An 18,842-nucleotide genomic window follows, 5' to 3' on the forward strand; every position below is an offset into this window, starting at 1 on the left:
TAGGCAGCAGGGGGCAGTCATGTACACAGTTTGTAGTATATTCTAACTAGAAGCGTCCCCATCACCATGGGAACGCCTCTGTGTTAGAATATACTGTCGGAAATGAGGTTTCACGATCTAACTCATATCCGACAGTATATTCTAACATAGAGGCGTTCCCATGGTGATGGGGACGCTTCAAGTTAAAATATACCATCGGATTGGAGAAAACTCCGATCTGATGGTATAAAAGGGACTCCGGACTTTACATTGAAAGTCAATGGGGACGGATCCGTTTGAAATGGCACCATATTGTGTCAACGTCAAACGGATCCGTCCCCATTGACTTGCATTGTAATTCAGGACGGATCCGTTTGGCTCCGCACGGCCAGGCGGACACCAAAATGACTTTTTTTCATGTCTGTGGATCCGCCAAAAATCAAGGAAGACCCACGGACGAAAAAACGGTCACGGATCACGGACCTACGGACCCTGTTTTTGCGGACCGTGAAAAAAAAAACGTTCGTGTGCATGAGGCCTTAGGCCTCCTGCACACGACCGTTGTGTGCACCCGTGGCCGTTGTGCCGTTTTCCGTTTTTTTTCGCGGACCCATTGACTTTCAATGGGTCCGTGGAAAAAACGGAAAATGCACCGTTTTGCAGCCGCATCCGTGATCCGTGTTTCATGGCCGTGAAAAAAATAAGACCTGTCCTATTTTTTTCACGGCCAACGGTTCACGGACCCATTCAAGTCAATGGGTCCGTGAAAGAACACGGATGCACACAAGATTGGCATCCGTGTCCGTAGGTTACTTTTTATACAGACGGATCCGAAGATCCGTCTGCATAAAGCTTTTTCAAAGCTGAGTTTTCACTTCGTGAAAACTCAGAACCGACAGTATATTCTAACACAGAAGCGTTCCCATGGTGATGGGGACGCTTCTAGTTAGAATACACTACAAACTTTGTACAAGACTGCCCCCTGCTGCCTGGCAGCACCCGATCTCTTACAGGGGGCCGTGATCAGCACAATTAACCCCTTCAGGTGCGGCACCTGAAAGGGTTAATTGTACTATCATATCCCCCTGTAAGAGATCAGGGCTGCCAGGCAGCAGGGGGCAGACCCCCTCCCCAGTTTGAATATCATTGATGGCCAGTGCGGCCCCCCCCCCCCTCTATTGTAATTATTCGTTGGTGGCACAGTGTGCGCCCCCCATCGGCCCCCCCTCCCTCTATAGCATTAACAACATTGGTGGCCAGTGTGCGGCCTCCCATCTCCCCCCCCCCCCCATCATCATTGGTGGCAGCGGAGTTCCGATCGGAGTCCCAGTTTAATCGCTGGGGCTCCGATCGGTAACCATGGCAACCGGGACGCTACTACAGTCCTGATTGCCATGGTTACTTAGCAATAGTACAATAGTAGAAGATTCATACTTACCTGCTGCTGGCTGCTGCTGCGATGTTCGTGTCCGGCCGGGAGCTCCACCTACTGGTAAGTGACAGCCTCAGGTCTGTGCGGCGCATTGCTAAATGAACTGTCACTTACCAGTAGGAGGAGCTCCCGGCCGGACACGAACATCGCAGATCCCAGGTAAGTATGAATCTTTGCTAGTGACCCGCTGCCACCAATGATCGGGGGGGGGGGGGGGGGGGGGGCACGGGGGGAGATGGGAGGCCGCACACTGGCCACCAATGTTGTTAATGCTATAGAGGGAGGGGGGGGGGGGCCGTTGGGGGGCGCACACTGTGCCACCAACGATTTATTACAATAGAGGGAGGAAGGGGGGGGGGGGGGGCGCACACTGGCCACCAATGTTGTTAATGCTATAGAGGGAGGGGGGGGGGCCGATGGGGGGCGCACACTGTGCCACCAACGATTTATTACAATAGAGGGAGGAAGGGGGGGGGGGGGCGGGGGGGGCGCACACTGTGCCACCAACGATTTATTACAATAGATATTCAAACTGGGGAGGGGGGGGGGGTCTGCCCCCTGCTGCCTGGCAGCCCTGATCTCTTACAGGGGGATATGATAGTACAATTAACCCCTTCAGGTGCGGCACTTGAGGGGTTAATTGTGCTGATCACGGCCCCCTGTAAGAGATCGGATGCTGCTAGGCAGCAGGGGGCAGTCATGTACACAGTTTGTAGTATATTCTAACTAGAAGCGTCCCCATCACCATGGGAACGCCTCTGTGTTAGAATATACTGTCGGAAATGAGGTTTCACGATCTAACTCATATCCGACAGTATATTCTAACATAGGGGCGTTCCCATGGTGATGGGGACGCTTCAAGTTAAAATATACCATCGGATTGGAGAAAAAAGGGACTCCTGACTTTACATTGAAAGTCAATGGGGGACGGATCCGTTTGAAATGGCACCATATTGTGTCAACGTCAAACGGATCCGTCCCCATTGACTTGCATTGTAATTCAGGACGGATCCGTTTGGCTCCGCACGGCCAGGCGGACACCAAAACGACTTTTTTTTCATGTCCGTGGATCCTCCAAAAATCAAGGAAGACCCACGGACGAAAAAACAGTCACGGATCACGGAAAAACGGGACCCGTTTTTGCGGACCGCAAAAAAATACGTTCGTGTGCAGGAGGCCTTATGAAGAGGCCGTGGACCTGTGTAAGTGCTTAATGGTCTATCCAGAGGATAGGTCATTAATATGAAAATCAGGAAGAACTCCTTTAACATAATTAGCTAAAATCAAGCTCCTTTGGCTTCCCCTGTACTTTACATAGCAAACTTTTTTTTTCAGGGATGCTGTAAGATGTCATGTTCAACCTTTAGATTAACCTTTCACAGTTAATGGTGTCTTTACAGTTGGGTGGTTAGTAACTTCTCATCAGTGGCAGGAAGTTTGCCTTCATCAGTTGAATAGAAGGTGACTGACCTGCCCTGGGGAAGAGCTAAAACCTAATGTGTGCCGTCAACTAAACAAACATAATTAGATCTTTAGCCATCAGGGGATCAAAGCAAATCTCCCATGATATGCGGGAAGGTAAAGTAGCAACCCCCAAACACACGTAGAACACAAATTTCTCCCAAATACACTTGTACGCAAGTTTCTATCAATTTATAGCTTTTTTTTTTGTAGGAGATTCTAAATTCCTCCAACACGCAGACTTAAAATAGTTGCCAATTTGACATGAAGAGGAGCGGTCACCTTTTCTTACACCTTTTAGTAATCATCACAAAATCCTGGAGCATTTGGACTTATCAGTATGTTGAGCCATGCCTCTACTTTTCCTACTAGATGTTTATGAATTAATTCCTAGCCGGTCACAATGAACGTCCTTCTGGGTGTTACCTGCTGGGCCACAGTCTGACACTGGCAGCACCGATTAGACAGTATGGGACTGTGCAGGGACACACTGCTGGCAATTCATTCATAAACTTCTTGTAGGAATAACAGAGGAATGGTACAACAGTCATAAGAACAGATGCTCCAGAATGGACATTACATGGGGAATGCATGCAGTTACGAAGACTAAAATGTCAGGAGGTGACTGGTTAGAAAGCCACAGAGAAAAAAATATAATTAAAATATAATTAAACAATTGGCCAGTAACACACCCAGCAGTGGATATTGTCCGAGAAATACACCAAGCGTGATCCTACTCAGAATCCAGGGCATAAAACAGTTGCCATTTACATGCAGCGATCACCTCCACAGTATGAGGATGAAATATAGCTCGTCCTCATACAGCTGCATTGGTGCTGGGCAGCAGATCGCTCTTTAGACAGCACGATCTGCTGCCCAGAAATGATCATTTAGGTATCCGGATGAATGATTGCTTCCCTAACAAACAAGCATTTCACTCGTCCATTGGGTGATCTGGAGGCCCTTTAGATGGGCAGATTGTTGGGAAGGAGAAACATTTGTCTGTGATAATGTGCCCAACAATTGGGCAGTGTAAGCCCGCCATCAGGGCCTCATGTTACACTAAGGTCACCTCCACCTGTCAGGTCCCTGAAGTGACCATGATCATTATCTAGTGTAAATGTTGACAGAAATGTGGACATATCTTTTGCTGGAGGCACAGGATGCTATCTGGAGCCATTATAAGCTTTCAGAAGGGAACACTTCACATTGAGTACACAAATCAGGTAAAATTAAGCCATGGATCCTTCTGCAGAGCGTGACAAAGGTCAATGCTCCAGATGTTCCTGTTGTAACAGAATTACGTCAAATCCCCACTTTCTTTCCTCAAGATTTTTTAAAAAGAGGAGTATACCATTTATTTATTAATATTAAAATGTATATCTTGCCATCCTGTTGATTCATATTCCACCTCTTAAAAGGAACACTGAAGTGCTGGGTAACCCAGTACAGCCCAGTACTACACAGCGGGCAGAGCTTTATGCTTTCAATCCCGCCCACTGCAGTTTTACCTGCGGCAGCAGCTGCTGGTTGGTGGGTGTCAGATCCTCGCTGGTGTTGAGCGAATCGTGGCCAAACAAATTGACTTCAATCCAAAATTTCAGGAAAAATTTGATTCGCCGTCAAACGAACTGGTAACGAACCTATTTTTCCTGAAATGGCGTTAAATACATACCTCATCCATTACCTCGTGGAGAGGCAGACGCAGCCATCCTGATTGAAGATACCACGCAAAATCTCGTGCAGGGTATCGCCACAGCACCCGCCCAGCGGGACGTCAGTTTTTTTTTTTTAAACCTGATTAACCCCTGAAAGGCCTCAATTGTAGCATCAGATGCGATGTTTGCAGATTGTGGCATCTGGTGCTACAGTTGGTTAAATCAAAGGGCTTCAATTACCGAGGGGGGGTGGGCTTGGGGAACAGCGGTTGTACTGCATCACATCATTGTGCCCGCTCCATACAAGGGGATGCACTTTGCGATGAAGTAATCAAATTTCTTTGTGAAATTCGGCAATGAAGTCAAATTGAATTTTTCATAACTGTTCATCACTAATCCTCATCAGTTTGATATTGATGACTGAGGATAAGTCATCCATATACAGACACTGGAAAATCGTTTTTTTTGTCCTACTGGAAGCCGGGCAGAGGGGAAGCTCCTGCTGCAGCCAGGTGTCTTACAGCCAGACACATTACAGCAAGGAGGACAAATGGGGGTTTAGCTGAGGCTCCAAGGACACAGAAGATTTCTATATTATTTTGTTTTGATTTAATATGAGGTATAATATGATCAAAGAAGAACATGTGAAGTAAAGTACATGAGTAATTTTTTATTCTTATGTATTTTCTATGTATAGGGTCCGTTTACATAGTATGAGAGCTGACTTATTCAGGGAACTTCCACTGCTAGTAGATGGCACCTAAATTTACATTTTACTGAATCAGTTTCATCTCAATTAGTATTTGTATGTAGATGTCAATTAGTAATAAAAATAAAAAATTATATATTTATATATATATATATATAATTATAATAACCACTCTCAGCTTGGTGTCACTTACCCGAAGAACGATACAGATGTTTTCGCCTCTACATTGATGGTTAGTTTCACAAGTTCACTTTGAGAGTTATTTGCATTTTTACTGTAAAAGAGAAAGCGATCCAAAAGTTTTATAGAGTAGAATGACCAGACAATGTTCAATGAGTGCTGCAAAACCTATAGGACACCAGCTCTATGTAGTGGCACATAATTGTTCACCCTACTACTGCTTCTTGGGATTGCCACATAGCCCCTTTTATACGTCAAAAATTGTGGAGCTTCTACTCCATCCCATCCATGAAGTGCTTACGACACTTTTTTCACTTCGCTTGATAATGGGATGTGGCATAGCAGGAAAGGGAAAGGTTTCAAAATTTTGGTGCAAGTAAGTTTATCATCTAGCGTAAGCCAATGTGATAAATTGTCCACAAGTTTATGAGGTCTAAATGTAGGATTAGTAAATCTGCCCCACTATGGCTAACAAGCATGGCTTCAGAGCCTGTGGGATGCCATACCCCTAGCACTTGGTTTGTACTCACTCCACTGATTGGAGTCAGACTTCACACTGGACAATTACTATGGAAAATTTTCAGTTAAAATTTTTGGTGGTCACTGCTGAAGTTGGGCTTTTTCTCAAGCATTCCCTACCTTTCAACAGAGTTAGTTTTGTCTCCCAATATGCTATTGAGGCCATAAACTGGCACAGATTTTCAACTCAGAACGAACCAGAAAGCTCAGACACATCTGCATATTGGCATATCAGCAGATGAAAGAACGCCAGTTGGTAAGGAACAGAGAGCCTAAGGATCTGTGGGTTGGCAGCTACAGCCAGATAAAGTCAGCTGCTGTTGATGGAAGAGGCGACTGGTCCTCTTTAAGCCAGTTTTGGTTACTAGTGTATATTTAGACATTTCAAGCTTGTTACAATGGCACATATGGTATAGCAGGTCCATGAAGAGATGGAGCACAAAACGTACCTGCGGATCTGACAGTCAAACTGTACTTTCTGACTGGTGTCTCGAAGATGTGGCACAGTGAACCTCAAGCCTCCCCACAGCTGGAAGAACATTAAAAAAAGAAACGTAACTACAAACATTCTAAAAACCTTGCGCGAATTCTAGTAAATAAAAAATAAAATAAAACAACATCTTTGGAGAAATAAAGATTCCCAAATGAAAGTAGGAGGTATAGCTGCAGCCTGAATACCTTACATCTCTACGCATGGTATGAGCAGACCACCGGGATGGTATGAGCAAACTTGAAAGGGAGTTGCCTCAATTACAACTCCCTAGATTTTGGTCTATAAGGGCACATGAAAGCATCAGCAGCAGAATCTCCAGCTGGTCATTTCTTTTCTGTGGGCGAGAACTGCTCACAAACTGCAGCGCTCACTCTGGCAGAACCAATCAGCCACCATATTGTCAGTCCCCACAAAAAAGGTACAATAGTCTTGCCCTCCCAACCTCGGGGGCACACATAGTAATTGCTATGGCTATAGTTACAGGGAGTCTTATACTACAGGGAACACCCGACTGTACAAAAGAATGCTCAACAGAGCCAGATCACTAAAATAAATTAATGGCTTATTGCTAGGAAAGGTTTGGAAAAAAAAAAAAACACCACTTGTCCAAAGTGGGCAACCCCTTTATGATGCCCACAGGCCTCTAGCGAAGTAGATGGTGTGATCAGCAGATCCAGGTTTATAAAATCTGGTGCTCATGTAAAATACAGCCAAGCATTTATAAAATAATAAGTGATCAATTTACACTAGTCATAGGTTTCATAGGGTTCCCAAGGTCACATATGGCAAAACGGGTTTCATCCTGCAGCTCATAGCGACAATTCACAACAGAGGGGTTCTGTGGAGAGAAATATGGAAAAAATATCAGTTAGAAAACATCATTTTACCCTTTATTCTGTAGTATTGTCGCTCATTTTGCAAAGTACAAGCGATTTTCTGGAATACACGGAGTGGTTGAAAAATCTGATGAATTAGAAAAAACTGGCAAAAATAAAGCTATGGCTATGTAATACACACAGTATCACACCTCAGCATTTTTTGAGATCTCAAACTAATTTGAGTGTGTTGAGATGTGAAATTAGAAAAACTTTGTAGTGTATTAAAAGATTCATAAAATATATATTTGGGGGATTATATTTTTGCATGGGTAAGACGGTTAGTGGATATCTAGATATCAGCAATAATTCAGAATCTGCGGCAAGTCTGTCAGCAGCTACTGTATGACCACGATAAAATGTTGATAACACTAGGTAAGTGCTGGAGAGAGCAGTACAAACATAACTTTTGTGGAACTTTTATTTATAGGAGTATTGTGAATATGAACTTTTATTCTGCTCCTACATGTGACCAGGGCAAAGAGTCACAAATGCTCTCTGCTTTGAGCTGTTTTGTAGTCTCTCCCCTCTGCTTTGAGCTGTACTGGCTGGATTCTACAGTTGGCAGCTAAACAGAGAGCGCTCCACAGTGTAGCCCCACCCTGGACACATGCAGGACAGAACATGGCAGAACAAACATTCATATTCACACTACTCCTAATAAAAGCTCCACAAAAGGTATGTTTGTCTTGCGCTCTCCACCCCCCTACCTAGTGTTCTCAACAGTTTGACAGCTTGGTCAAAAGTACAGACAGATTTCCTTTAATTAATGACATCTGAAAGGAGCAAATACTTTTTCACAGAACAATTGCATAGTACACAGATATCAAAAGGTCATGTTCAAAAATCCTTACTTCGTTTCTCAGAATGCCACTGTATTCTGCCTCTGGGGGCAAGAGGACATAGAGTTCAGCCTCGTAAGCACCACCTTCTCCATCATTTACAGCATTAAATAGCAGCACTAATGAGTTGTCGTCACCGAGATACACAGATTTTCGATCACTACAACAATGAAGCAAAAATGTAATATAATTGTAAAGTCCATTCATTTCTAGTAATGCAATAAGAAAAAGTGACTTATAGGAACACAAAATTAAAACCAGGCTGAAAGGCTGCAGGAAAAAACACCCAGTATGAATTTCACTTCCTCTTATACTTCTCATGGAGCTTGACTCACTAAGCCGGTCTACCACGAATCAGGGTTTCAACAGGCAAAGCAAAACTTCAAAAAGTTTACGGTCTACCTTAAATTTCTACAGCTTCTTCCACAGTGATTAGTTACTGCATCTATCCGCTGTATGGCAGGGGGTTCACTTTGCTACTATTCCCCCCCATGTTAAGGGTCTTCCATTTTCATGATTTTCAGTAGCTTTACCAACGTCTGTGCCCACTGTGAATTAGTCTTTGTGGATTTTTATTAGAGATGAGCGAAGTTTTGAAAAATTCTATTTGGCAGATTCGCCAAAGTTCACCAAGAAATTCGATTAGTGCCAAATTAGGCCACTCTGCCTAATCATATTCTTCCCATTTGGTGGCCCAATCTCAGTGTGAAGGCTTGGAACCCTTTCATGACCGCCACTAGATTTACATAGGCGGCTGGGCATTTAGAAATGGCGCCTGGTGGCCAATGCAGCGAGCGTCGTGGCCATTTGGTGTGTCGTTTTTACTGCTGGTCGTGGACTTTTAACCCTTCAGATGCTATGTTTATCCAGGTGTGAGGGGGATCGGGCTAGCCGGAGCGTGTATGCAGCAGCCCCTGTCCTCCTGTATGATGGTACCAGAGATGGTACACATTATTTAGGCAGGAAAACCTTCCTTAAAGCAATAAAATTGAAGGGTTCACAACATGGATGACCATAAATCCCTCCATAAAGGTACAGGATTCCTCCCTACTATGCTTTTAGAATTATTAGAGTTAGACCAGATACCGAATATGGTGAATGGATCAAAACATGGCCGCTGGATTATTGCAGCAACACTGTCCCTAGAGCCACGTCTCTCCCTATACTCACCTCACAGGACAATGGCGGCGAGAGTGCGAGATTTTATAGGGCTGGGGATGGCTACCTGCGGATTGACTGGATGCATGGCATCATGGGTGATCTCACAATTTCCACGAAGTGCAAGGAAATTCGACTTTGTTGCAAACTGAAGTTTTCCAAAATCTCGGACTGAATTCTGCTTCCAATGCTTCGCTCAACACTAATTTTTATGTACAAAATACTGTAATTCTGCCAATAGTCATTATAAGCTCAAACTTACATACATGATTGTGGACCAATAATGAGTTGCCTAAAAATAAAATTCTTAAAAACAGAACCAGCTTTGATAAACAGACCAGAACGTATTAGGATATACACAGCAATTTCCTATGAGAGTGCCATTAATGGCATGAAAAAGGTACAATATCTAAAATTACACTAATAGGTCTATGTACAGTTAATAACTATACAGTCTACACCCACATCAAAAGGTCTGACCTCCACATTTTAGTTCTGCTGACCCTGAACAGCGAATAACACATTTTTTCATGCATGTCTGAAAACGTATGCAAAGGGTAACATATGTCCGCCATTAATTCCATATGTATAGAACACAGCATTCTTTTTTTTGCTGGAAAAATCATATTTAAAAGCATAAGAATTATGCAATAGACAGCGTAATGTCTGCAAAAGCCCATTTTTTCTATATGTTTGGCCAATGATAGCCTACGGGCACTTTGGCATATACATCGGTAAGTACATGCCAAAACACAGATGTGATGTGAGCATAACCTGTTAAAACTTTGGAACGTTTACCATGTTTTACGTGAACTTCTATCTAAAAAGGTCCAACAAAGCCATATAGACTAGAATCAGATCTAACACATCACTGGATGATTTTTTTTTTATCCAGAGGACTAGGAGGTTCACTACATTTTCAGTACTGGTGCCAGTGATGTTGTGGACAGCATCAGTAGCATGCAGCCCCCCAAGGTAAGGATACTTTCACACCTGCGCTAGGTGCTGATCAGTCTGGTATCTGCACAGACGGATCCGCACCTATAAATGCAAACGATGGTATCCGTTCAGTACGGATCCGCTGCACGCAGCGTTTTGGTGTCCGCCTCCAGAGCGGAATGGAGGCGGAACGGAGCCAAACTGATGCATTCTGAAGGGATCCGCATCCATTCATTGGGGCTAAACTGATCCGTCTTGGGGCCGCTTGTGAGAGCCCTGAAACGGATCTCACAGGCTGACCCTGAAACGGCAGTGTGAAAGGAGCCTAAGATGTATTGTTTCGATGGAGTATCAATTTTTTTATTTTTTTTTATTTACTCAATTGTAGCAAATATTAGTCAGAAAATTCCTGCTAATGTTTATAGAGATAGAAGATCAGGTCTACCTGGTCACATTCAGTTTCAAGTCAGGGACGCAGATATTATTATCACAGTCCAGCTGAATTTGCGCCTACGGAAGACATAGAAGGTAAAAGAAAAAGAATGTTAATATATAAATATTACTAAATGTATTTTCAAAATGTCAAAAGAATAATAAAAATATAAAAACAGAATTGTACCTAGAACTAAAGGACATCTGTCAGCAGATTTGTACATACGAAACTGGCTGACCTGTTGCATGTGGGCTTGGCATAGTCATGTGTGCCCGCATTGCTGGGAAATTATATATATTTTTTTATATATGCAAATAAGCCTCTAGGAGAAAACCTTGCCATTACACTTAGAAGCTCTGCTCTGTCTGCAACTGCTGCACGCTTTGCACTTTGACAGGGCCAGGTAGTGAAAATGTGATTAGGCCTGGCCCTGTCAGTGCCATGGGCGCAGCAATTACAGAGAGCAGAGCCTCTAGGCGTCATAACCCCCCATTGCTCCTAGAGGCTCATTTGCATGTATTAAAACCTCATTTTTCTCAGTAATGCGGACACATATGAACATGGGACCAACACGGATGCCTTCAGCTGCCAAGTGCTCATGTAACAGGTCAGCCAGTGTCATAGGTACAAAACTGCTGACAGATGCCCTTTAAAAATATTAACCACCCAAACTTAGTTTTGAAGAATGTGATTACTATAGCCGTATAATACAGGTTGGGGGGGGGTCATACAACATTTCACTACCAGCCAAGACCTGAGCAATTAGAGAGAGACTGGTTACTAAGGGTGATCTGCCTGACAAAACCCATAGCAACCAATCTAATTTAAAGGACAAACCAACAATACGCTAACATTAAAGAAGCCACACCAAGTCAACCCTAATGTAAAGGGATTGTCCTAACAATTCCACTTCAGAATGACACATCGAGGAGGCGTCATGCAGGCCATATTTAGTATCACATCCCACCCACTGAGTCCACCAGAGCGGGTGTCACTTTTTGCAACAGCTGTGTTCTGACTCATAGGGAAGGTGACCTTTCCTCTCTGACGTCTGCCAAAAGAAAGCCATTTTAAAAGGGTAAAACACCTTTAAGGCCATGTTCACATTGTTGATTTTTGCATCTCTTCTGTTGTAGGACAACAATGAAAATAACACAAGTGTTTCAGTCAAATGATGGAAACGAATGGAGCCTGATGGATCCCTATCAACTGTAATAGAGTGTCAGGGTTCTGTCAAAAACTCACTGCATGATGGGCTATATTGCCTGGTGCGGTGCCCCCCCCCCCCCACACACACACACACACACACACACACACACACACACACACTCTCTCTCTCAACGAAGCCTCTGACGCAGATGTGAACATAGGTTTAGTTGATCAGATTTTTCTAGCTCAGCCATTGATGCATCTGACAAGTAATCACTGCGACGCAAACAGACCTTCCCGCTATAGGCATCAGATAAAGCGAGCTGCCGTTTAAGGACACATGATCCAGTGGTGCTACTCGTGACCATGCGGCCAGTTTGATAATATCATATGTCAGGACACAAGCTGCCAATTATGACATTACCTTCTACAATACTCATTGCTGCCCACTGAATGGAATAGTTGTTAATACGCCTAGGGGGAGATTTATCATAGACCCTTTTTGGGAAAGTGGCAATAGTAGAGCAGAAATACACTTGTGCAAAAAATTTGCAACTTTAACGCCATTTGTGTAAACGCTCGGTTTCTGACTTTTTTCTACCAGAAAACTGAGGTGCATAGTAGATTTTTTTTTTTTACTTGTATAGTGCAGTCTTCTAGCCTTTTTAGGTTTGGTTTATGTACAAGAAAACTGGTGCATACACCAAACGTATCCATAGGTCCCCATTCACTCCTTTTTTGCCTTTGTTGGGCTGATATGTTGGCATACCTCTAGTTTTTTAACAATATGGAAAAGCACTTTTCTATAGAGTGGACAACTGCAAAAATGTATATGCTATATATAAGCTGCAATGAAGAGCGGGTAAGTGCTTACCTGTCAGATCCCGAGCTGCCACTCCGGTACTCCTGGCGCTATTTACTGGGTGCAGCGGTGATGTCACGTTGACAACACTTGACTGCTACACCCGATAACTGGTCTCAATGGTTCACCCAAAAGAAGCTACCGATTGGCTGTTGCGGTCATGTGTTGTCACGTGATGTCACCACAGCAGCTGGGAAAATAGAGCCCGTCCTGAAGAACCAGAGGGGCAGGGTGGGATCTGGCAGGAAAATACACTGCTCAAAAAAATAAAGGGAACACAAAAATAACACATCCTAGATCTGAGTTAATTAAATATTCTTCTGAAATACTTTGTTCTTTACATAGTTGAATGTGCTGACTACAAAATCATACAAAAATAAAAAAAATGGAAATCAAATTTTGCAACCCATGGAGGTCTGGATTTGGAGTCACACTCAAAATTAAAGTGGAAAAACACACTACAGGCTGATCCAATTTTGATGTAATGTCCTTAAAACAAGTCAAAATGAGGCTCAGTAGTGTGTGTGGCCTCCACATGCCTGTATGACCTTCCTACAATGCCTGTGCATGCTCCTGATGAGGTGGCGGACGGTCTCCTGAGGGATCTCCTCCCAGACCTGGACTAAAGCATCTGCCAACTCCTGGACAGTCTGTGGTGCAACGTGACGTTGGTGGATAGAGCGAGACATGATGTCCCAGATGTGCTCAATTGGATTCAGGTCTGGGGAACGGGCGGGCCAGTCCATAGCATCAATGCCTTCATCTTGCAGGAACTGCTGACACACTCCAGCCTCATGAGGTCTAGCATTGTCTTGCATTAGGAGGAACCCAGGGACAACCGCACCAGCATATGGTCTCACAAGGGGTCTGAGGATCTCATCTCGGTACCTAATGGCAGTCAGGCTACCTCTGGCGAGCACATGGAGGGCTGTGCGGCCCTCCAAAGAAATGCCACCCCACACCATTACTGACCCAATGCCAAACCGGTCATGCTGGAGGATGTTGCAGGCAGCAGAACGTTCTCCACGGCGTCTCCAGACTCTGTCACGTCTGTCACATGTGCTCAGTGTGAACCTGCTTTCATCTGTGAAGAGCACAGGGCGCCAGTGGCGAATTTGCCAATCTTGGTGTTCTCTGGCAAATGCCAAAGGTCCTGCACGGTGTTGGGCTGTAAGCACAACCCCCACCTGTGGACGTCGGGCCCTCATATCACCCTCATGGAGTCTGTTTCTGACCGTTTGAGCAGACACATGCACATTTGTGGCCTGCTGGAGGTCATTTTGCAGGGCTCTGGCAGTGCTCCTCCTGTTCTTCCTTGCACAAAGGCGGAGGTAGCGGTCCTGCTGCTTGTTGCCTTCCTACGGCCTCCTCCACGTCTCCTGATGTACTGGCCTGTCTCCTGGTAGCGCCTCCATGCTCTGGACACTACGCTGACAGACACAGCAAACCTTCTTGCCACAACTCGCATTGATGTGCCATCCTGGATAAGCTGCACTACCTGAGCCACTTGTGTGTGTTGTAGACTCCGTCTCATGCTACCACTAGAGTCAAAGCACCGCCAGCATTCAAAAGTGACCAAAACATCAGCCAGGAAGCATAGGAACTGAGAAGTGATCTGTGTTCACCACCTGCAGAACCACTCCTTTATTGCGGGTGTCTTGCTAATTGCCTATAATTTCCACCTGTTGTCTATCCCATTTGCACAACAGCATGTGAAATTGATTGTCACTCAGTGTTGCTTCCTAAGTGGACAGTTTGATTTCACAGAAGTGTGATTGACTTGGAGTTACATTGTGTTGTTTAAGTGTTCCCTTTATTTTTTTGAGCAGTGTACTTTCCCGCTTTTTATGGTAACTTGATCTGAAACCTAACAGCCCAGTTTACACTGGTGGCTATGGAGGATGGCTGCCACTGCATGACTATACAGTGGCATACGCAACAGTGTTGCACCATGGATATAAGTTGGGGAATGCTCCTGATGGAGGTTTTGTCAGAGAACAGACATTATGTGAACAGTGTCTAATCTAATAGTTATACAACAGGTTAGTATCCAGCAGTAAAAAGATGAGAATCTGCTCTGCCAACTGACCTTCTGCTCTATGTGGTTCTTAGTCCGGTAATTAAAAATTGGCAACAGCCCATGGGCATCAGTCGGAGCCTGTGCATCCAAGGAGAAGTTCAGAGAGATGAAAATTGGAGAAAGCTTGTCCCGAAACTCAGACTCGTTCTAAAAAGAAACAAATTATGAATACATTTTAATAAGACCACAATCTCAAATATGAAGCAGCATAGTCTAGATTCCAACTTTGTCCCGATTTTGGCTCCTTCCATCTACCTTGTGTTTTTACCATAACAAACAAGTAGTGCTGAGCAGCTGTACGCATGCTGACAGACCAGAATCTTAGCAGCTTCAAAGCAGTTACCGCTTAGTCTCCAGCCATATTTATGGTCCCTGGATTTGCTTTTCTTTTGCATTCCTCAAATATATGATTTAAGACCCATGAAAAAATATTATATGTTAAAGGATCAGGAAATTTCTATGCAAGTAAAGCATGTTGGTCTCCCTAAGGAAAATAATCCACACGGCTCTTAAGAAAATTAAGAACACAGTTCAGACAGCATAATTCATGTTGGGGCTTTTGGAGATCAAGGCCCAAAAGGGAGATTCATAGAAAGGTGGAACTATACTCCTACACCACCCTTGTCCATTCTTACAAGATTCTTTTCTCAAGAACATTAAGATGGGCAGCATAGCGGCTCAGTGGTTAGCACTGGCGCCTTGCAGCACTGGGGTCGTAGGTCTGAATCAGTACCCATGGATTTGCTATGGGTACTCTGGTTTCCTTCCCACACTCCAAAAAATTTACAGATAGGGAATTTATGTAGATTGTGAGCTCCGCTGTCTATAAAGCTCTGCAGAAAATGTTGCTGCTCTATATATAACTAAGATAACTACCTAACAAGATGTGTTAACTAAACTAGTTGTGTTAAGCAGACACCTTCAATTACTTTTCAATGGCTTTTGTTTCTGGATATCATGATGAGTTAAGAAATTTGAGTTAAGAGTGAGTGAGTGTTAACTCTGCTACATCTGTACTTGCTTATAAGCCACTTTCTAGAAAGGTACATGATTCCCAAAGCACACATAGCAGAGCACCTTGCTATGGGAGCAAGGAGAACGGTCACTTCTTTAAGAAGGAAGAATTAAAGAAAGGGATGAAAGAGGAATTTGATGCAGATAAAAATATATGAAAGCTTGTTTCTCATTTGCAGGGGAGCAGCCTGCCAGAGATTTCTGGATCCGGTACTGCCAGAAGCTACCGGACACCCGCAGGCCCTATTCACTATAAACGGGGACCAGCGGAGATCTGGCCACAACCCAGCAAATAGTGTTGAGCAAGGCAGGTTGCCGCCGCATTGCCTCCAGTCCCCATTATGGTGAATGGGGCTGGGCAGCAATGCGTTTGCTTCCAGCAGTGCCAGAATGCAGAATGTGAAACAGGCCTAAGATCAAACAGTAGCATTAGTTGTCCAAATAACATCACCAAAATGCATAAGTAACAATTCAAATAATGCCATACAGGGCCCTGAAAATACTGCTATATACCACCCGATTTAAAATCTTAGCTCATTCTCATGTCCAAGTTACTAAGCCAAGCAAGAAAAGCCATATGACTTACCTTAAGGTAAATTTTCATTTCACTGCATTGTTCCTGGCCTCCGTTATGCAAAAGTACGCTTTGAGTTAGGTGGGGAAGGCCGGATTTCAGGAACAGCATTCTTTTCACGGCCCCTTTCTGCTTCATAGAGTCCAGCTGCAGCTCGACATTAATCCCTGGAAGACATCAACAGCCCATGAACTCAAGCATGGATCCTAAACACATGGAACCAGAGAGCCCAGAGCACAATAATGCTGGCCTGAGCCTAACCAAATGTGCATACTCACCGATCGTATTCGGTACATGCTTTCCTGAAGCGTTCAGACAGAAACTAAGGTTTACACTGCAAAGAAGAGAAACAAAGCAATCCAGATGTTAGAAGTGAACATGAAGGCATCAAGTAAAAAGGCACTGGATGCATTTCTGTGCAGGCCGTGAACAACAAAACTGAAAGCCTTTCCATTACTCTCTCTAAAGGTTATAGCCTAAACCCAAATAAGTAAAGTGGATCCGGAAATCAATTCCCAATATATTTGAGTACGCACACTGCATTAGCATAGGTTTTGCAGTAGTACATTTGTATATGGCTGAAGATGAGAACACCTGATGTTGGTATGTTCAGCATTGTCCCATATGGAGTGATGCCTCAAGTTACAATATTAATTGGTTCCAGGACAACCATGAAGTTGAAAACATTGTAAGTGGAGATCATAAGTATGGAAAACTACTAACTGGTTTTGAGTACACAATATCCCAAAAGGGAAAATATGAGGATTAGGAAAATATATTAGCAGATAACTAATTATACATGTAACAAGTCAAAGTGCTGCTGGAAGCTGGAAATCACTTTCTATGTGGAGGATAGACTTTTATTTAGGGTCTGGTGCGGCTCATCTTAGCTTAGGTAAAAAAACATTACTGTACGAGTAGTAATGTACTGCATAGCGGCACTACTAGAGAGTCAGTCCGTGCATGCACTCCAGTAACCGTTGTTTTACCAGTGAAATGCCCATTCTGATTGGCTGGAAGAGCCAAATAATCACACCTGTACAGATTCAGACAATTTGCTGGAGTGTAGGTTGAATGTGGTTTCAAGTTACAATGGCCCATGGAAAGACCATGGCTGAAAATACTGTAAATTGAGGTCATTGGAAGATGGGGCACCACCACGGCACCAAGAGTGTCCTGAAATAGATACAGTAAGTGGATCTAGTAGAGGGCCCCTTCCAAGAACAGTATATTGGCCCCTTGTTCTCCAGTAGATCAGATTGAATTCACCAATTCTTGTGGGCTCTGATATTTGTTCTCCCTTACATCCAAATCCAGCAGAAGGAAAAAGGATTTAGGTGATTTTAGGACAACAGTAGTCATTCTTAACCACTGAGTTAGGCCTCATGCACACGACCGTTGTGTTTTGCAGTCCGCAAATTGAGGATCCGCAAAACACGGATGGCGTCCGTGTGCATTCTGCGAAACAGCGCAGACAGCCATTAATATAACTGACTATTCTTGTCCGCACAACGGACAAGAATAGGACAGGTTATATTTGTTTTGCGGACCACGAACGGAGCAACGGATGCGGACCGCACACAAAGTGCTGTCTGCATCTTTTGTGACCCCCATTGAAGTGAATGGGTCCGCATCCAAGTTGCAAATACTATGGCTCTGATGCGGACCAAAACAACGGTCGTGTGCATGAGGCCTTACTGTGCAATTTTTCCAGTGGCACACAAATGATATGTCCAGCCAGGAAATTTAGAGCTAAATCCAAGCAAGGGCTGCAAATTTTTGAAAAACAAGAACAAAAATCGGGGGCACCAAAGGTTAGCCTCAAGGTAACATGGTGACTCAGTGGTAAGCACTTACACCTTGCAGCACTGCAGTCCCGGGTTTGAATCCTACCAAGGACAACATTTGCATGGAGTTTGTATGTTCTCCCCGTGTTCGCATGCATTTCCTGCAGGTACTCAGGTTTCCTCTCACACTCCAAATCCATATGGATAGGGAACCTAGATTGTGAGCTCCACTGGGGACAGTGAGAAATTATGTCTAAAGCGCTATGGAATTTTTTTGTGCGTTATGCAAGAAAGCATGGTTGTATGACGTAGAACTTAAAAGCAGCTTTTTAAGCTTTGTTATGGTGTAATATCACCTAGGACCCTGGATAAAAAGCAAAGTATATATACCGCCACATATTACTAAATACTGGGTAACATAACGGGATTATCCAGTCTTTTATAAATGATGGGCTATCCTTAGGATAAGTTTTCCGCATTAGATTGGGTGGAGGCCAACCCTCAGCACTTCCCCAGAATCAGCTGCATCACGAACAGTGTCCAAGCAAATGGAAACCATGAAGGGGTGCATCATGTAACCCTTCAAACAGAAAATCTGTAGGGTACCAAGGGTTGGACCCCACACCCAACTTCAAAATTCCCTCTTGATAAATAAGGGCCATGGTGTTTATTACCTCAAATAAAATAAAAAATAAAAA

General features: G+C 43.9%; 1 protein-coding gene across 1 annotated transcript in view; it reads right to left on the reverse strand.

Annotated features, from left to right (window-relative positions):
* Positions 1–18,842, reverse strand: part of ITGA5 (integrin subunit alpha 5) — a 118,830-nt gene that overhangs the window by 15,629 nt on the left and 84,359 nt on the right. The window contains exons 16-23 of the mRNA XM_040425857.1: positions 16,636–16,691; positions 16,370–16,524; positions 14,779–14,916; positions 10,691–10,755; positions 8,161–8,308; positions 7,177–7,269; positions 6,388–6,467; positions 5,433–5,513 (exon numbers count right to left, since the gene is read on the reverse strand). Of these exons, the coding sequence (XP_040281791.1) occupies positions 5,433–5,513; positions 6,388–6,467; positions 7,177–7,269; positions 8,161–8,308; positions 10,691–10,755; positions 14,779–14,916; positions 16,370–16,524; positions 16,636–16,691 (816 nt within the window). The remainder of the gene's footprint in view (positions 1–5,432; positions 5,514–6,387; positions 6,468–7,176; positions 7,270–8,160; positions 8,309–10,690; positions 10,756–14,778; positions 14,917–16,369; positions 16,525–16,635; positions 16,692–18,842) is intronic.

Source organism: Bufo bufo, chromosome 3 (genome assembly GCF_905171765.1).
Source record: "Bufo bufo chromosome 3, aBufBuf1.1, whole genome shotgun sequence".
In the NCBI taxonomy this organism is placed as follows: domain Eukaryota; kingdom Metazoa; phylum Chordata; class Amphibia; order Anura; family Bufonidae; genus Bufo; species Bufo bufo.